At 41.1% G+C, this 18615-nt stretch overlaps 1 protein-coding gene across 1 annotated transcript in view; it reads left to right on the top strand.

The window, feature by feature from the left end:
• The first annotated feature begins 231 nt into the window (after window positions 1–231).
• Window positions 232–18615, top strand: part of GYPC (glycophorin C (Gerbich blood group)) — a 28137-nt gene continuing 9753 nt past the window's right edge. The window contains exon 1 of the mRNA XM_021526316.3: window positions 232–451. Coding sequence (XP_021381991.1) covers window positions 418–451 — 34 coding nt within the window. The 5' untranslated portion in view covers window positions 232–417. The remainder of the gene's footprint in view (window positions 452–18615) is intronic.

Below are 18615 nucleotides of genomic sequence, written 5' to 3' on the forward strand. Positions count from 1 at the left end.
CAAGTTTTACACTTAAAAGTAATAACATCAACAGCAGTGGATAAGGGTTTGGGAAGTGGATTTAATAGGTGTGTCTAGATTTGGCTAAGAATGAAGAGAGCATTTTCTTTCCACTGGTTGCTGGCTAATAAAAGCAAAGGGGTGGAATACATCCAACTTGCAAAACTCGAATACAGTTACTGCTATCTGCAAATGGGTGCCCCTCCCCGCTCATGTGAGCTGCACAGGCAAAAGAGAATGACACATGTGCTGTTTCCTTTTCCAGTTGTGGAGGGGTCAGGAGCCAGGCAAGGAGAGCCCGAACAAGAGGAGCATTTTCCTGGGTTCCTCCAGCTGTTCTGTTCAATCCCGCCGTCAGTTTTGAGCAGGGAAGAGAGGCTGTCACCACAAATAAGGCATTTTTCAAAGGCGTAAATTATGAGTTCCCAAAACAATGCGACATCTCAACCACGTGAGTACCCTTACCCCCCTCCCCCCTTACAATAAGAGTGGATTTATCAGTCCGCTGCTTAAGGAGCAGATTGTCTAATGCAGTTAGTATGGAAAAAAAAAAAAAAGAAAAAAAAAGCCTGAGATTAATTCTGAAGGAAAAAAGTTGTGAAGAAGCTGTTTTCTTCCTTAATTCTTTGTGTGTGTGCGTGCGCGTGTGCGAGGGGAGAACTGAAACGGGCTCTGCAAACTCTGGCTCCTGAACAGCACCAAGCAAAGCTAGTAACGTTTCCGCCTAAACCCCAGCTTAGAAAAGTTTCATTTGAATGTTTTTCCCTCCCCCCACTTCAGGAATGAAGTTATAGAGCATTTTGAAAGCGTACTGACGCTTTTCTAAGACAGTAATGGTGCTGCCCAGCTTGCGTTTAGAGTCTCAAGCTGTCTGTGTGTAACGTGAGACTCAAGCCACAAACTGACGGTCTATATTTAAAGCCACAATGTGTTTCTGCTCCTGAAAATTTAGAAACATGGGCTTAAAGACAAACAAATTGGTTCTTCAGCAAGAGAGGGTACAGGAAGGCAAGTCCTCTGTTTCCATAACTGCATATTTCAGTAAATTTTAAAAGAGAGAATTTGGCCCGAACAGTCAAGCGAGCACAGAGGCTCAGCTGCACTATGGTAATGTTCATTTTGGGACAGTATTAAAAAGAAAAGTGAAGGAAAGAGTGTGGGTTATGATTTGCTAAGCTGTGAAAAACTCTTGAGTTTTTGGTGCTGCAATATATATATTTTTTTTTTTTCTTATGGCTTTAGTGTGATCTTTCTTGTTTTAATTCAAGAAAGTACATTTGTTGTATTTTTAATAAATTAACTGCCAATAGCAGAATTGTTTGTCAGACCATGGTGTCAAAAATGAAGGTAGAAAGTACAGACAGCCCTGCTGGGAGCAGCCCGCAATTCAGGATTTGATCCAGATACTGCTATAAGGATATTTGTTCTGTATGGCTGTAGACACTGACAAAGTTTTCCAAACTTTGAATGAGGCACGCTGATCCAGAGAGAAGACACAGCAAGCAGAATCTGTGGCATCCCAACCAGCAATTTCTAGTTACCCTTTAGTCCATTTTGCAGATTCTAACCAACAAAAAAGATTAGATGTTACCTTTATATTATATTCTACTCCATTCTGCAGTTTAGAATATTGTATTTTGTTTTCTGTTATAGCCAGGAAAGATACAGGCAGGCTAATTCAGCATTCTGAGATCTTGGGTTTGGCACAGATTGTGTAAATTACTGCTATTGCTGCTTTCCAAGCATGTCCAGGAGGGTGGTCATGATTCACTGAGGTTCTTCTTGTGTATTGTGAAATATCAACAAGGGTCCAGACTCAGTCTTGTGCATTTAGTGACAAGCTTGGCCAAGTGACACATCCAGGACCAGCTCTACAGTTCTGAATACATTACAAACAACCTCTCTGGCAGACCCAGGTTGTCAAACCACACCGAAGGCCCTAGGGGGAAACAGGAAGAGGAGTTCATGTCCCATGGGGCCTTTTGTCTCCTCATAATGAAAAAAGACAGATGCATCAGCTTCTGCTGGGTTTTTTTCCAGTATGTGGACAGGAATTCTCAACTTGAACTATTTTAAGATCATAAGATTCTCTCCATGAAAACAAATTGCTTTCAATCCAGCTAGGAGTATTCTGGCTGAAAAATAGTAATGATGTATTGTCTTTGGTTGGGGATTTTGGTTTTGTTTTGTTGTTTTGGGTTTTTTTGTTTTGTTTTTTTAATTAGATGGATAAAATTTATAGATTAGGAACAAAAGTTAAAGGGAAGTCTAATGATACCATATTTCTGTATAATGTAAGTTTGGTGCATTGATAATGGTTGAGGTTTTAAGGGAAGGTCTTTGGGAAAAGGGCCTTATTTCCTATGAAAATTCCTGCTATTTTTGTAAGAAACAAGACAAGAAACAATTGAAAGTTCAGTGTATTGACAGGCACTATGCAGCATGGACAGCAGATGTTTGCCAGAGTGGTAGAATAATTGGGAAAACAAATTTGCTTCATAGCCACACAGAACATCTTTGAGATGGGTGTGAAAATGCTCAAAATAATCATCAAAAACCTTTTGATATGTATACCGAACATATGAATTCTTTGCTGAATACCTGCAGGTGAGACCACAGAGCAGCTGCCAACTGATGTAAACTGAACAGTGTTAAGTAACCTAATTGCACATGTACTTTGCTTATCTCCTTGTATTCACCGATGGCTGATAAGGAATTTTTATTCATTCTATAAATGCGGTATGATCCTGTCAATCCAAGGACGGGGGAGCACACACTGTTTCAGATTTTAAATATTCAACTCTGTGAAGTCTGTAAATGTATTCTACCTCTATATGGGGATGCTCCACCATCTCACCTTGGATATTTCCCATGTCCAGCTCAGATATCCCCCAGATATCTGAATGGGATCTCTGTACACGTAACAGGTGAGTGGGACACTAACTCTGTGATGCATTTGCTTCCTGCTCAGATGAACGAGCGTGACTTAACCATGAAACCTGAGGAACTCCACAGGTTTGGCAGTCTCAATTCAGCTGGCAGCTTTTGCCCTCTTCCTGTTAGACTGCAGTGACCCTGTCTTGAGGCAGTGGGACAGCTCAAACGAGGTGAAGGATTAGGACAATAAACGTCACCAAGTCAAAGGTTCAACCTGGGAAGGCAGTGATCTGTGCAAAGCCATCTTTTTGGGTCAAAGGTGTTCACCCCTTTGGAGAAGGTGCTCGGCAATTTACAGGATTTCATCTGTACCAGCAGGCTGGGAATGTTTGTGTGGAGTCTCTTATATTTCAAATGACATCTGTCAGAGGAGGTAGTGGTTAAGGAGAACAGTTTGTGGAGGCTTTTCTTCCTTATCACCCATCAACAGATAAGATCCTCTTCCTGGGGAGATAGCAAAGCAGTATGATGTGTGCAGTGCAGAAGAATTGGCCCAAAAGGAAACCCAGAAGCAAGGCTGGTCCTCAGGCCATGCCCCAGCTGCAGAGGAAGGATAGAGGGTGAGGAAGAGGGTGAAGCAAACCCTTCCTGAACTGTATGCACTCCCTCTGCATTGCCAGCTGCCCTCCAGCAGTAACCCAGGCACTGCCCTGCTCAGGAGAGCAGAGTCTGGTGCTCTGTTTTACAAGCAAGAGGTCTTGGCTCCATCAGCCCCAGCTTCTCCACCTGCCCCAGTGACAGAGCTTCTGTCAAAATGAGTCACATATGTGTGGGCTGTCCTCTCAGAGAGGCTGAGACCTTGCAAATGTGATAAAGGCAGAGTGACTTCTGGCTGTGAATGGGGAGTGTGGTTCTGAGAACAGCCTTTCCACATCTTCAGCTCATAATGAGATATATTTTGGGGCTGCAAACTGATTCTTTTGTATGTTCTGGAGCAATACCACTTGTCTTTCACACAGGGTTTGTGAAAAGCCTTGAATGAACCCTTTAGGTTTTTAATTGTGTTATTCACACCTTGGCAATATATGTGATTTCATTGCCCTTAATCAACAGAAGTGCTTGCCTGTGACAGTAAATGATAAACAAAAACAGAAGCTATTGATTATGAAAATTTGGTCTTCATGAGTGAGCATTTATACACAAGGAAACCTACAGATTATAAGAACCTCTCATTTTTAGCACAGAAATCTCAAAACCTATCCTACAAGTATTTATGTAAATTGAATGTTTCTGCTTGCATGTTTGTTTCCTACCACTGTGCATACGAATTGGGAAGTTTGGCTTTATATCCCAGGGCTCTCCTCACACCCTTACTGTCTGACACATTTATGTGAAAGTCTAGGAATTGAAAGACTCAGAATGCACCTGAAATTGCAGTAATTAACAGCAGATATGTTGGCAAACCACTGAGCTGGGGAGAATAGGGAGGATGTCGACTCAAATAGGATCTTCTGTTTTAAAATACACAATTTTCAGCATTGCTGAGCATCATTTAAAAAATACACATTAGATGTTAAAGATTCAGGTTGTGGCTAGTTGTGTGCTTAAGCCTGTTAATATTATAGCATTATGCAGTGTCTGCATCTCATTGCTGATACTGCTGCACCTTTATTTCTAGGCTCTTGTGTAATATACCCTGTATCCATCACTGTTCAAATGACTGAGTCCAATCAGCAAAGTCTTTTGTCAAACAGGCTTTCAGGACTGCATTGTCTAATGAAAATCTGTTTGTGTGTGTGCTCTGTGCAGTGCCTGTCTCTATTGTTGGGGAGGGATCAGTATTCCTATAGCATAGAGAAATTCAAGCCAAGAGAGGGATCTGATTTTGCTAGGTGCTGTACAGTCACCTCTTCTTCAAAAGGCTGGTAAAGAGGAGAGATTACAGGTGGGAGAGAAATCACTGCTCTCCATGGACACTGCTAGTGAGGCAGCTTTTATCTGGGAAAAGCTGGGGTGGTAGGAGTTTGTTTGATTCCAGTAGATTCACTGGTGCAACAGCTCTTTGCTTCCCACTGCCTAATTTTATAATGCATGCTCAGGGAAAAACACATAGCTCAGAAGTTATTTAGGAATTGGCCTGCTTGTTTCCCATAGAAAGATCAGAAAACCTTTGAAAACAGCATTTGACATGAGTAGGAGCTTTGTTTACAATTTTTTGCTTCACATACAATTTGTGATAGAAAATGCATGAAAAGCCTAGATGCCACAGTGACAAGAATATAGGAACACCTTAGGAGGGCAAGTGTTCGGGCAGCAGACAATTGTGTTTTACTTCCTTAATTTTCTAAGTCAGATGAATTTGACAGCATTACCGCAGTAATGATCAGATGAAAAATTCACCAGCTGCTAAGCATTCTGAAAAACTGCTTAGAGAATGGAGAAAAGTATCACTTGGAGAAATCAGGGTTTGTTTGCCAATAATTTATGAACATGAATGGAGGAAAGGCCTCCCCTCCCTGGATAATTTATTTGTAACTGATAACTGCATCAAGTACCAACACTGCTATGCTATAACAGACATGCAGCTCATAATTTGACACTGAAATAAGATCTGGACTCCTCTCTTTCTCGAAGAGTCAGCACAATCTAATTCACACCAGATTCCTGTCTCTGCTATGTTAGCTTGGAAATCAAATGCACTGCCTGTGGTAAACTGATCCTTTATTGCAGATGTACCTTGCACGTGTAGTTTCACCAATGAGACAGCTGGCCAAGTGATTTTCCTCTTAATTAATCATCTCATATGCAAAGGACGCCAGTTTCTCATATCTTCTTCTCTTCTGACATATGTTTCACCACAGGGTTCTTCCTGATGAAGCAGAATACTTCACTAAAAATCTCAATGGGTTAAACTTGTTCTGCTGCATTGGAGTTTTAAAGTGATTTTTCTTTCCTTTCCTCTGCCTCTCTTTTTCATCTTAAGAGGGAAGAAAGAATTCAGTTATTTCGTGAGGGTCTCTACCTCTTTTTTCTGCAGATAAGCTCTGAAACAGAGTTAAGCTTTTTATCAGTAAGTTGCAGGGGGGCATTTGAACACACCCTGAGACAGTTCTTTGTTATTTTGAGTGATAAATGCCTATTTTACTGGGGACTACATGTTTAAAATATCTAGTTTTATGAGGCAGTCCACACCATAGAGGACATGTGTGACAAGTTCACAGCCATACAGAAACAGACATCAAATCCTTACATATGTGTAGGTGTTTACAGTTGTGAGCAGATCCTCTTTCAGTAACACCAAACCTAGAAAACGAGTTTGAATTCTGTCTGTTCACACATATATACACACAGAGTGTAAGTACATACAACATACCTTATATCCGTATGCATACATACACAAAGACATGAGGATTTATACCCACCATCCTTTCCACTACTTTACAGGTTTATATTCCTTTTCTAGCTCATCTGTGCTGGGAGAATTTGGTAGTTGCATCTTCAGGACAATTTTCTAGAAAAACTGATCATATTAGTGTATTCATGCCAAAATTAAAGTTATTCTTCAAAAAAACTACCCTCCTTTGAAAACAAAATACTTATTCAAAAATCAATTCAATCCTGTTACATAATTCTGTGACCCTCTCAAACAGCTGAGAAGATTAATTTATGCTGGAAGAGATTTTACAGCACTGCTATTCCAGTTTAACCTTTTTTTGGTAGGCAAACATCTCTGGTGTTCATCTTGTTTTCTTTGAAAAGCATTCTTACTAAGACAAAAGTAAAATGCTTCTTGTCTGCTAATTGGATGTTCCAAAAATTTCAGTCACTTAAGAAGGGATGAAAAAGCAGGTCTTCATGGATGACTTAAGATAAACGAAATAATCCTCAGGTAAGACAAATAGACAACTTAAATACAAGTGATTAAAGAGTTACCTGTATGAATGAGTAGAGAGAAAACATATTTCTAGTGGATGGTGAAGAGTTACCATAAAAATGTAGTCATCCAAGAGTTCAGGAAACTTGTGTACATTTTCAAAACCTGATGTTTAAAATGACATGCTGTTTTTTTATATTTCTGTCTTCTAGAACATATTGTTGAAATCTGCTTGCCGGATTTTCTTAGCATGTATTAGGGCTAGAAGTTTATCAGTTTATTATTAAATATTCTAGTCTTTTATTTCCTGAAACTTATAACCAGCACTCATGAGCTAACTGAGGTTGCTCTTTTAACTGCCAATGGTTCATGCAAGTGTAATGAGCACTTTCCCAGTCCCATCCAACAAAGCAATCAGGAAATTAAATCCTTGATACATCTGTGACCTCTCTCACACCTGCTCTCTCATATTGTCTAGTTCAGATATCCTCTGCACCTAATCCTACCTGTCTGTCCCTTTCTTAGCCCACCAGTAAATGGTCATCTCTGAACATTCGAGACACACACAGGTCCCAGCTGTTAAATGCAATTTCCCTCCTTCTCTCAAGGACCTTCCAAAGTCCTGACAGTGGGAAGGAAGAAAAGAACAGGTCAGGAAGACATAGATCTTTCCCTGTCACCATCTGGGCTGAGGCTTTGTTTTCTTTGGGAGTTGCCCTCTCTTCCACTCTCCCTCTTCTCTACTGATCTCTCTTTGCTCTCTCATCTTCACAGATTGCTATGAAACAACACCTCCCCTCTGCAGATCTTTGCTGTTATCACAGAGCAATTTTTATTTATAACTGGGACATGCTTTTTACATTCTGAATGACACGACTGGGAGAGATGATGATTGTCTATCTCTCTTGAATTTCCATAATTATGTCAATGGCCTTTGATTTTTGGACTTTATTGCATAAAATTCCATTTTTAGAAGCTATGCTACCTGTTACTAATGACAATTAAGCCCTTGGTGGAAACAGGGGCTCAACACAAAATTAGGCTGCATCTCTCTCTTCAGAAACCCCTGCATAACATGCTGGGTACACCAGGAAACAAATCTGCAATTGGGAACCAACTTTCAGCTTCCCCATTGTTTTGGGAAAAAAGGGGTTTTTCACTCTTTTGTAAGACCACTCAGTGTGTTCTGAACACTGTCACTTTTCCTGTTACTCAACCTATCCCTGCTCCAGTCATGAAGAAGAGCAAAATGAACAACTTCTGCTAACATCACCAAAGCCAAGAAGAACCTTGGTTCTTAACCACCAGGTCAGAGAGAGGAAGGCCAGATTGGCTGGGACTTTGCAAAACATGGTCTAGTGGAAGATGTTGCTGACCATGAGAATGTGGTTGGAAACTGATGGTCTTTAAGGCCCCTTCCAACCCAACCCATTCCATGATTATATGATTCAAAGGGGGCTTGGTAGGTCCTTCTTGTGAAGGCTGTGTCCACCTAAGGTGAAGAAATGCATTCTTTTGAAACCTTGCTGATTGCCTTTGGCACTTTACCACCTCCCACTAAGAGCTGTCTACTCATAACACCTACAGCTCAAGCAATGGGTAGTGACTGGACCCATGAACATCCTTAAAAAAGTGAAAAATACCCTTCTGTCGTACCTTTTCTGAATAACTGAATGGATCTGGTTCCTCACAACACCTCTTCCCAAGTCAACCATCCCACACCCTGACCCAAGAACCCACATCTGATTTGTACTTGCTGTACAGGGGACAATTTGAAATTACTACAAATCCAAGCCAATCCAAGGGTAGTGACACATCACCACATGGCATAGCAAGAGATGGAAGAGGTGGTGTTATACAGCCCCCAAATGAAGCTGGTTTTTTCATGCCTTTGGTTATCTGAGTCTTTCCTCTGTCTCCAGCTCTCCAATTAATGTCTCCTTCCTACTCATGATTAATAGCAAGCTTTCCACTCACATCCTTTCCATTTCCTCTTGACAAAATACAGTCTTCTTCATTGCAAAAGTGCATCCTTTTTACTTTGCTTACTCTGTAAATTTCTCAGGGCAGAATGATCTCTCCCTTCATCTCCTTTCTAAACAAGAATCACCAAATAATTATTTGACACTTTGGTGCTTATGTGGCACTGACCACATCTGTCTTCCCAAGTTACCTCATCAAGTTTCTGATTCTGGATAAAGATTTCAGCCTCCTGAAGCATGAAGATAAAATGCAAAAAACAACCTTAGGTATGACTTCAACCGGTAATGCATATCAAGCTGGAAGGACTTTAGGGGTTTCTCCTTGAAAATATTTTTCCCCTAAACACATTTATTTGTATTCTCTGAGATAGTCTCTAGACTGCAGAGATCAAAGAGAGCTGGAAATCCAGCAGGGTTTTTAAGTGCATTAAAGGTACTGTGTTTCAAAGCCACATGCCTGAACATTTAAGCACCATGGAAGAAATGAAGTAGCAGGTGGTAATACATGTAAACATGGTTGTTCTAATCTTAATACTTTTCAATTTGTCAAAGCCTAACTGTGTGAGAAAGAGCCAAAATAAAGGATGCTGTGGGCACATGCAGACACACATGAGAGCATAAAACCCAAGGACTTCAGCCAGCTTTGGGTTTTCCCTTTCAGCCACATTTCTGATCTTGTAAGTCATTTACAAGTTACAAGGATGTGTATTTACCAGACTTATGTGGAACCTGGAAAATCTAAGCATGGAGTGCTTCTTGAGAGATTTGAATACAGAAATATAATTCCCTGCTGCACTTTTTTTTTTGCTGAGGTAAAAAATATAAAATGCCATCCACTATAGAATAGTGGCATATTGTAAATGTCTGCATATTGTGAATATATATATATAGGGAGACACAGTCTATAATGTACCTCACTTAGCAACTGAGACATTATATAATATTTTCAGGTGCTTTCACAGAGTCAAAGTGAGACAAAATAAGACTTTTTATTACTCCTAAAGAAATGAGAAAATATTAACAACTGCTGTCCACCAGATCTAACCCCTTTCCTATCATAAGTTTTTGTGCATGTTTTCTGTACAGCTCTAGCTGTAAGTTGAAAACTTCATCACCTAAGATCACCTGAGATCCTGGCCTGTAAACAAATACTCAACTATTTCTGTGTCCTTCCCGTTTCTGCAGTTTCTCAGGAAATGCCTTACTTACTGCAAGTTGCTCTTGCAGGGCTGAAATCTGTTGTTGAGATACTTGTACCCCAGAACTTGAGATTGCTCATACTGATTTTATTGGATTTTGTATCAGGATTTGCTTATTTCAGATCTTAAGTTTTTAATACTACTCTGCTTCAAATGCCTTGGTTTAGCTCACAGCAGCTTCATCTACTATCACCACAGATTTTATTGAAGGCAAAGTGATTTATCAATGGTAACTAGAACTCTTGTAGGAAACTTGAAGACTGGGGGTAGTGGGGAGCAAATAAAGATAAACCGATCCTGTATGCTCCCAAAGAAAACCTCCTGCTGATTCAAAGTTCTTGCACATTAAGAAAAGATGTCTGTAGCTCCTGAGCTCATTCCCCCTGTGGATTAATGATCCATAAGGGATTCTTTGTACCAAGGAGGAGTAAATCACCCCTCCTGCTTTTGGCAGGCAGGAACATAACTGGGGAGATAAATGCTTTTACATTTCTCTGAACTTTGCTGTTGCTCCTGGGTAAAAGATTTCCCTTCTGGAATCCATTAAAATCTGTGAATCTCAGACAAAGACTCTTCTTCCTCCTCCCACATTCTGTGTGAGATGCTTAATCTTAGCATCCTGGGGACATAACCATTTGTGAGCTGGAAGCAGAGCATGAGCTGAGCCCTTCTGCTCTCAAGGTACCTCCTCTGGCTTCCTTTGCTTGCAATGAATGAAACCTTTCATTTTGACAGCCTCTGACTTATGTCAGAAAGTTCATGACTGACTGGAGCAAACAATGGGTTGGCAGAGAGGTTTAAAACTCTTTAAAATGTGGCATTGCTTAATAAATAAAGATCACCTTTAAACACAGGGGAGAAAGTGAGATGAGGTACAGCTGCATGACACTGTTTTTAAGAAAAAAATGCAGCTTGGTCTTTTCCTCCCTATTCCTCTCCATGAATTGCATTTCCTTTAAGGAAAAGGTCATGCCTTCTTTCCCAGGCTGTAACAAGCCTTCCCCAGACAGGAAGCATATCCTGTGTCCTGTTTCCTCCAGAGCTCAGTAGCAGAGCAGACAGGAGTGTGACTTCCACGCTGCTGCTCACACTGTGCTGTTTCTAAGTGACCTGAGTACCAAATCTCTGACTGAACCTTCCCCCTCAATCGTGGTGCAGCCCCTGGGCCTTGCAGAGCTGGCAGCTGCTGAAGGTGGCCAGAGGGAGAAACACAAGCTCCTCCCTTTGGAGGTCTGGATGGCTATTTTTGTCAGATATGAAACTGCAGCAGTCATTGTGGGGAGATGTGGGAGGGGGTAAAGCACATGTTCTGTAATTGAAGATTGTGTCTGTGATTTATTCCAGAAGAGAGGGGTATATTTTCCTCATTGAATGAGAAAAAGAGACTTGGAAACCATTAACAGGTAGTACATGCCATTTTCCACCCAAGTGATTTCCTTCACAGCTCACACCTGAGAAGAAGCTGGGGATCATCCCTCCCCTGTCATGCCCTGCTGCCTGCAGCACAGAGCAAGGCCCAGGACTTGTGGGTGGCCAAGGGAAGTTTGCCAGGGAAATACGGATAAATGTGGGTGTTCAGCTTTGCAATTGATTTTGTTTTCCACTACTTGGCACTTCAGGGCACCAGCTTGCTGTCTGTGGACATGAGCATCCATATCCCTTAGAGGATAATTTCCTCCCACTCCTCCTGCACTAAAAATATCCTTGGTGAGAGGAGATGTAGCAAGAAATGCAAACTCTGTCTCTTAACAGACACAAAGCCATGGCATGTCAGCTGTGGCCAAGGGTCATACGTCTCTCCAGACTCCCAGGGACACACACATCTGTCTTTTCCATTCCCAAACCTTGCTGGGATATTTCCAATCCATCTTCTAGCTAATGGGATTTGGTACCAATTTTCCCTGTCCTTTGTTTCAGTGCCATTGCATGATGAAGTGATGATGTAGCATTACAAGAGCTGCCTGTGTGTCTCCCTTAGCCCTCACCACCTGTTGGGTTACACCAGCATTAGGAAAAGAGACTTCCTTTCCCAGGGACAATGCCACCTCTTCCCATCTGCTGCAGAATCCATGACAAGTGATGGCCAGTGTGGGTTTGATCCTGATGGTGCTGGGTTTTCTTGACTAACCAGGATTTAAAATCTTTTTAATCTCTGCCCATGGAAATGCTGCGTGGACTGTCTTACCCACTAGAGCCAGTAGCAGATGCTTAATGGAGAGTTAAAGCACAGGCTGACCACCAAGGGATCTGAGGAATGGGAAAGTTTTGAGCCAGAATTAGTAATTCAGTATTTAAATGGGTGCCTTGGGGTATCAAAGCTTTTGCATTTACCAGAGTTTCTCATATGACATACTTTAACCTCCTGCTCACTTCCAGACTCAGCACTTGGTGGGACTGAGCCTTGTCTGCCACTCTTCTTGAACAAGATCTTTTAACTTGTAGTTGAAAGAATTCAATCTTTGAAGCTCAGCATTACTGAGTGCACAGCTGGTGGCAGGGAGCAGGGAACTCCTCTGTCCAGTTCTCCAAGGTAACTCCAGTGCTTGCAGGGGTGTGTGACCATGACTTTATCATTTTGTCCCCTCCATCTGTGCAGCAGCTGCCCACCCCAGCAGTGATAAAGGCTTTTGTCTGAAGCCAGCTGTGCAACCCAGCACAGCACAAAGGTGCTGGTAAGCCTAGCCCCTGTCTTGGAATGCAGCCAGGATAGGGAACATCCCTGCCACCCCTTCTTCCCTCCTCATTAAGCAGACCTCCTGCTTCTCAGGCAAAAATATCCAGTGTGAGGTCTTTAAGAGTTAAAGCCAGACTGCTGTGTATGGCCCTTCTTTACAAAGCATGTGCATCACCTGGAGAGCACTTCTTGCTGACTGTGTCCTAAAGGGATTCCCAAGAGCAGAGGTAGAAGGACAATCCTTAGAGCTCCTGCCTGTGTGTTTAACACTCCTGGTGTAGCAGGGGAACAGGGAAAGACTACCACGTCTTGTGAGATGAGCCTGACGGATTTGGAAAGACAAGACATTGAGGTCTTGAGGAAGAAGGAATTAAAATTGACAGAGAGGCCCTGTGAAGCTGGGGCCTGAGGCCTGTTTTATCCACTCCTTTTAACTTTTCTATTTGATTTATACAGACAGAACCAAAAATATGCAAAAAGGAAGTGGGCTTTGCACCTCTCCTGTAATAGATACATACTTGTGTCCAAGCCTTGCCATGGCATGAAGTACAGCACAGCTCCCCCTGAAATAAACTGCAGCTCACACATATCTCAGGGTGGAACTTGGCTCTTAAACAAAATTTAATGGGAGTCTGCTCTGGCTGAACTCTACTTATGACTTCATATTTTCCAGGGCTCTGCTACTGCTGTTGGCTTGTTCATTTTTCTTCTTTTTTTTTTTTTTTTTTTTTTTTTCATTCTCTTTATAGTAATAGGTGTTTCAGTGGGATAACTTGACCTTATGAGACTGTTCCAAAGTATACTTCTCTGGAGGCAGTGGTAAATAGTTTTGCTATATTATGAAAGTGCTTTGAGAAATTTTCAGGCTGTCTCATGACTGCTTGAGAAGGCAGACTTCTGCAACCTGTTCAGCAACATCTACTAGTCAATTAAACTAGGAAGTTGGGGAGCAGAGAAGGTGGACAGAGGTTATATATTATGTTTCTGGCTTGATTCTATCATGTTTCTCATACTCATAAAATTGAGTTTTCAAAACTTTTACCAACTGAGCCCAACTGAGCAGGTGGAATGTGTGAGAGAAGTGATTTCGAAAGAAGCAGAAGCAGTTTAGCAGTGAGAGTCCTTGCAAATCCCACCTTGGATGTGAAGCACTTGGTGTTTCCTTGGTGTGTTGGGATCATGCCCTGCTTTGAGCCAGCAGAGCCAGCAGTGGTGCTGCTGCTGCTTGGCCACAGAGCCCCGTGGCTGCTGATGCTGTGGAGGAGCAGCACCTCTGGAGGAAGGATGGCACAGGGAAACAGCTCTGCCCTGGGTCCCTGACAGCTGAGAATTCTTAGTGCATTCCAATATAATCTTACATAGGAAATGCCAAGGCCAGCATTTTCCATGGCCTTCTAGAGCTACTGTTGTTCAAAGGAGTCACTGGACTCTGAATGTCTAGGGTTCTCTGCTCTGCTCAGAGCGCTCTAGAAGTTTCCATCTTTAACCAGCTGCTTTTCTCTTTATGCTTTTCTTCTGGGGAACTTGTTTTTCCTGCATGTAGATTTATGATGTACTTCAACCACTCAACAGAGCATTCCTGCTTTTTGCCCTCTCTCTGCACCTAGCAAACCGCTTCCTATTAATGACAGTCAGACTACAGACTGACTTGGATCAATCTACCAGTAAGTAAATAGCCCTCTAAGTAAACAGTAAATATGAGTAAAAAAATAAATATTAAATGGGGGGAGGGGCTTTGATTTTGGTGAGCTGTTTTCTGCTTGGAAGGAAAATGTTTAGGAACAAGAATGCCCTTTGCTGCAGGAACGCAGTAGCCAGCTCAAATCACAACCATTCACTGTTAGCTTTCCTCCATGGATATTTCATACACTTGGAGCAGCCCAAAGGCTTTACAGTAAGTGAAAAATATGTTGATCAGAGAAGTACCATAGCAAGCATTTGTTGGTATTGAAAACTACTAGACCATATTTCTTTGCTTAATGACACACATTAATCCTTCATTGAAATTTCCAGGGCTTTTCAAGCTGAATCTGGGTTTAAAGGTTTAAAATACAGTCCAAACTATAAAAATGTAGCATTCTGACAAAAAAAAAAAAAGGAGCTGGAAAAAAAGTCTTAGCAATGTTCCTTTGTTTTTTCCTTTGCTGTTTAAATTACTAAGGATGTCATCTACAAGTTTGAAATGGTTTCAAAAACATGGCATTTTTAAAATTGGTGACCAGAATATGAATATTATCCAAGTACCCACTGCTACTTCTGTTTTCAGTCCGTTTTCCTAATGAAATGAGTCTTATGTGTTCCTGCTGTCTATCTGTCTGCCTAATCATCTGTTCATCCATCTGCCAGTTCTCATCAAGAACTTTTGGGTCCACTGACCAGTCTCAACCAGATTTGAAAGAGAAACAAGGGCCTTGGAAATTATTGTAATTTTCCATATTGCATGAAAGTCAACACTGTTTACAGAGAGCCAGTCAAGTCAACAGTAAAAAGGATTGCTTATTAGGAGATTAAACTAAATTAAGTTCTTTCATACTTAAGAATGTAGCAGCATCAAGTTTTGGCATGATTAGTTTCCTTCCATAAACATGACTCCAACTTAACAGGCAAAACACAGAGGTTAAACCCTATTTAAGCACCTAAAGGAGATATCAGGCCCTTCTGACCAGGGCATGTTGAAAGCTCTGCAAAAAAAAAAAAAATGGGTCTCACTACCTCATAGCATGGTTAAGCCTTCAGCACAAGCTGTGGAAAGGGATGGTTAAGAGGTGCTAACAGTAATGTTTGGGATTTATTTTCCCTAATTATAGACTCTAGAAATCTAGGCTTCTTTAAGCTATTCTAAGTTTGCTTATGGTTGATGGGAAGCAAATTTCCACACCATACTCCAGGATTCACCACACTGTGTGGAGGCTGAATAGATCTTCTTGCAAGAAGGCATGTCAGAACAGAACAGAGCAGCTCCAGTTGGAAGAGACAACACAGCTATCATCTCGACCTGTTAGTGTTCTCCTGCAGCACCTGTGGAGACAGCTGAGCTGACACAGACTCCTTTCCAGCAATCAAACGTCTCATCAGGCTGGTTATTGGCCTCCCACCTACATGGTCCTTGACATTCATGTTGCATTAGGAGAGAGGAACATTAGCCATAGACTGTTAATGAATTTTGCAACGATATAATTCTGTGCTAAAAACCATTCAGTATATGGCTTCAGTGCAGGTCTTTTCATGCTTAGCTCTGTTAATGTGTTCAATACGCTCTTTTCCAAATAATTCCAGACAGTTGTCCAAAAATAATATACAAACGATCCTTTTTTCTTTTTTTCCCAACAATTATTGCACAATCTGTCTAGAATAGCTCAGATGAGTGATAGATGGTAAAGAAGTTTTGCTAAAACTCCTCAACTCTGTTCAGACAGCTTGAACTGATACGTAAATGCTTTCCAGATAATAATGTGGCCTTTGTCATTAGAGCAAATATGCAAAAGATATCTGCATATTCATTGAAGAAACCTTGGGAAATAAGAAATATTGTTGCCCTGAGCTACTATTTGCCTTGCAAGTTTTTAAGGTGCTTCAATGTGTTTTATTTTCTTTGTTTAATGTGCTCAATATTCAAAGCATTTGGAAGATTGTTTCCACTACAGATATCTCCATTAATAATATTAATCTCATCTGTGCTCCAGGAAAGATCTCTGTCCCTGAAGAACATATGCTAAACAACCTGACATTTCCACTTCCAATGCACAGTAGACAGTGCCTCAGGCACTGGTGTATGAGCTGGATGGAGCTGAATACAATTCATATCAAATAGGCCAGTGGATGGAGCACAGAGAACTCCCATTTCCAGGACTTATCACCTGTTGGACTGCTTTGCTTCAAAATATTGACAGTGGGAATGAGCATAAATGAAGAAACCTGCCCGTGTTGAGAAAATAATTATATTTTTCTAAGGATAGGAGCCTGGTTCTACAGTCTTTGAACTCTTACAATATTATCAGGCTTTCACCAGTTTCCAGGTGGTTTCTAGGTGACATTATGTTTAGTTTGATCATATAATCTGTAGTTTAAGCACAGAGTCAAGCTTTCTCATCTCAATGAGAAATAGACATTCATCAGCCTCAGTAGCACAATGGCTGTGTTTCTACCTCAGCATGTCTGTGTCCATTAAAATGAGTTTTCTGCCAGCAACAGAGTCAGTGAAACACCCTTGCTTTTGGATCTATGCCTCCTAAATCCCACCCCCAGTTTGCAGATGCTCTCTCCTTCAGCAGCTCCCCATGGGGAAGGGGAGCTGCAGGGCCTCTGGATCTATGTTGCCTGATAATGGAAAGCTCATGGGCACCAGACAACTGACTGCTGCTAAACAGAGCTTAAAAATGCTGAGTCCTTGCTGTCTTTCCTTTGGTGCTGGGCTGCTCTGGTCTCCCTTTTCTCTCCAGTCTGCAGTTTTCAGGAAAATAGAAGCTGTCCTTATCTTTGCCTGCTTTTCCTTTAAAAACAGTTGGAGTTGAATAATGGAGTTAAAATTTGTGAAGGATAAAAGGACAGTCAGGCAGATAGCAGGAACAGAGAAAATCAGTGCAAAAATGCTGTTGAATGTATTTGATGTTTCAAATGTTTCAAATTCTAGCAAGTAGTTCTGACTGTCTTAGTTAAGGGGACTAATTTTAACTAATGTTTGTCCTAGTGCCAAATCCATAAATGCTTAGTGCCATGTCCATAAAAGACTAATCTTTAGAAGTTATTTCAGTCATAAAATCAAGCACGACAACTTTAAGAAACAGAGATCACCTTATCCTCTTCTGAAACAATCAAAAGGCTTGAGAGTCAGGTCTGAGGCTGCTAGACCTGTTAGGTACAAATTAAAAGCTTGTCTTGGTAAATAATTACAAGCAGTTTAGCAGTTAAGATGTCTTACTGCTTCATGTAACCACTTACACAAGGGACTGGAAAGGAATAATCACCTACTCCAAGATCTTTTGGCCTCTGACTGTTCATTAAAAGGTTCTGACTCAAATTTTTATGCTTATGTTTTTAAAAGAAAAGGTTTAAAACAGTGGGATATGCTGTTTTCGTGAATCATTTCATAAGAATTGCTAGATAAATATCAGCTACAGGTTGTGAGATGGGGTTTCACTATGTCAGTGGTCAGCTGCTTGGATTACCTGTGGTCATCTGCAACATTTGCAATGATTAATCAGTTATGCCAGCAACTCCTGTCTGTTCAGCTTTGACCTCAACGAAGGAGCAAATGACTGGTTTGTTCCCATTTTGGTTCAACAAAAAATGAATATAACTTTAAATTGTTGACTTGGAGGAAAGTCAGGCAGAAATTATCAAGAATAATCAGATTCACTGGATATTTAGTGTTTCTTTCAAAACCCCCTCAATTATAAAGCCTTCAAAAGGAGTACTCTGCTCTGATGAAGAGGGAAGAGGTGGGAAGAGGAGACGCAAAGGCAGGAAAATGTCCTGATCATGGGCTTTACATGACAGATTGATTCATACTTCATTTGTCACTCCTTCCTCAATGAAACAATTCCAGGTCAATTTATCTTCCCAAGGAAAATGTTGTATATGAGCTGGCTTTGACTGCTATAGAGGAAAAATGTAAATGGTGGCCTGGTTACATTAACCTATTTCCATGGAAAAGTAAGGAAATTTTGCAGTGATATAACTATATATATGAAACAGACAAAATAGGACACAACTTCCAAATTGCCACATGCAGCATTTTTTCAGCAGATTGGACCTTCTTCCAGGTTCTCACACTTCATGCACCTTTGTATGATAAGAAGGCAACATTTGGTCTTCAGAAATTGAGCATCTTTCCCTTAGGAGCATGGGAAAAACTGGTCACTGCAACATTTACAGTATTTCTGAGGCATTGACCATTTTAATACTCTTGCAAGATGGACTTAATTGCCATCAGAATTGGTGGCAATTCTCAGGGTTCAGCAACCCTGAGCAATGAAGTTAAAGTCTCCAATAACTTCAAACTAAAAAAAA

The sequence above is a fragment of the Lonchura striata genome, chromosome 8, assembly GCF_046129695.1.
Source record: "Lonchura striata isolate bLonStr1 chromosome 8, bLonStr1.mat, whole genome shotgun sequence".
Taxonomy (NCBI): Eukaryota; Metazoa; Chordata; class Aves; order Passeriformes; family Estrildidae; genus Lonchura; species Lonchura striata.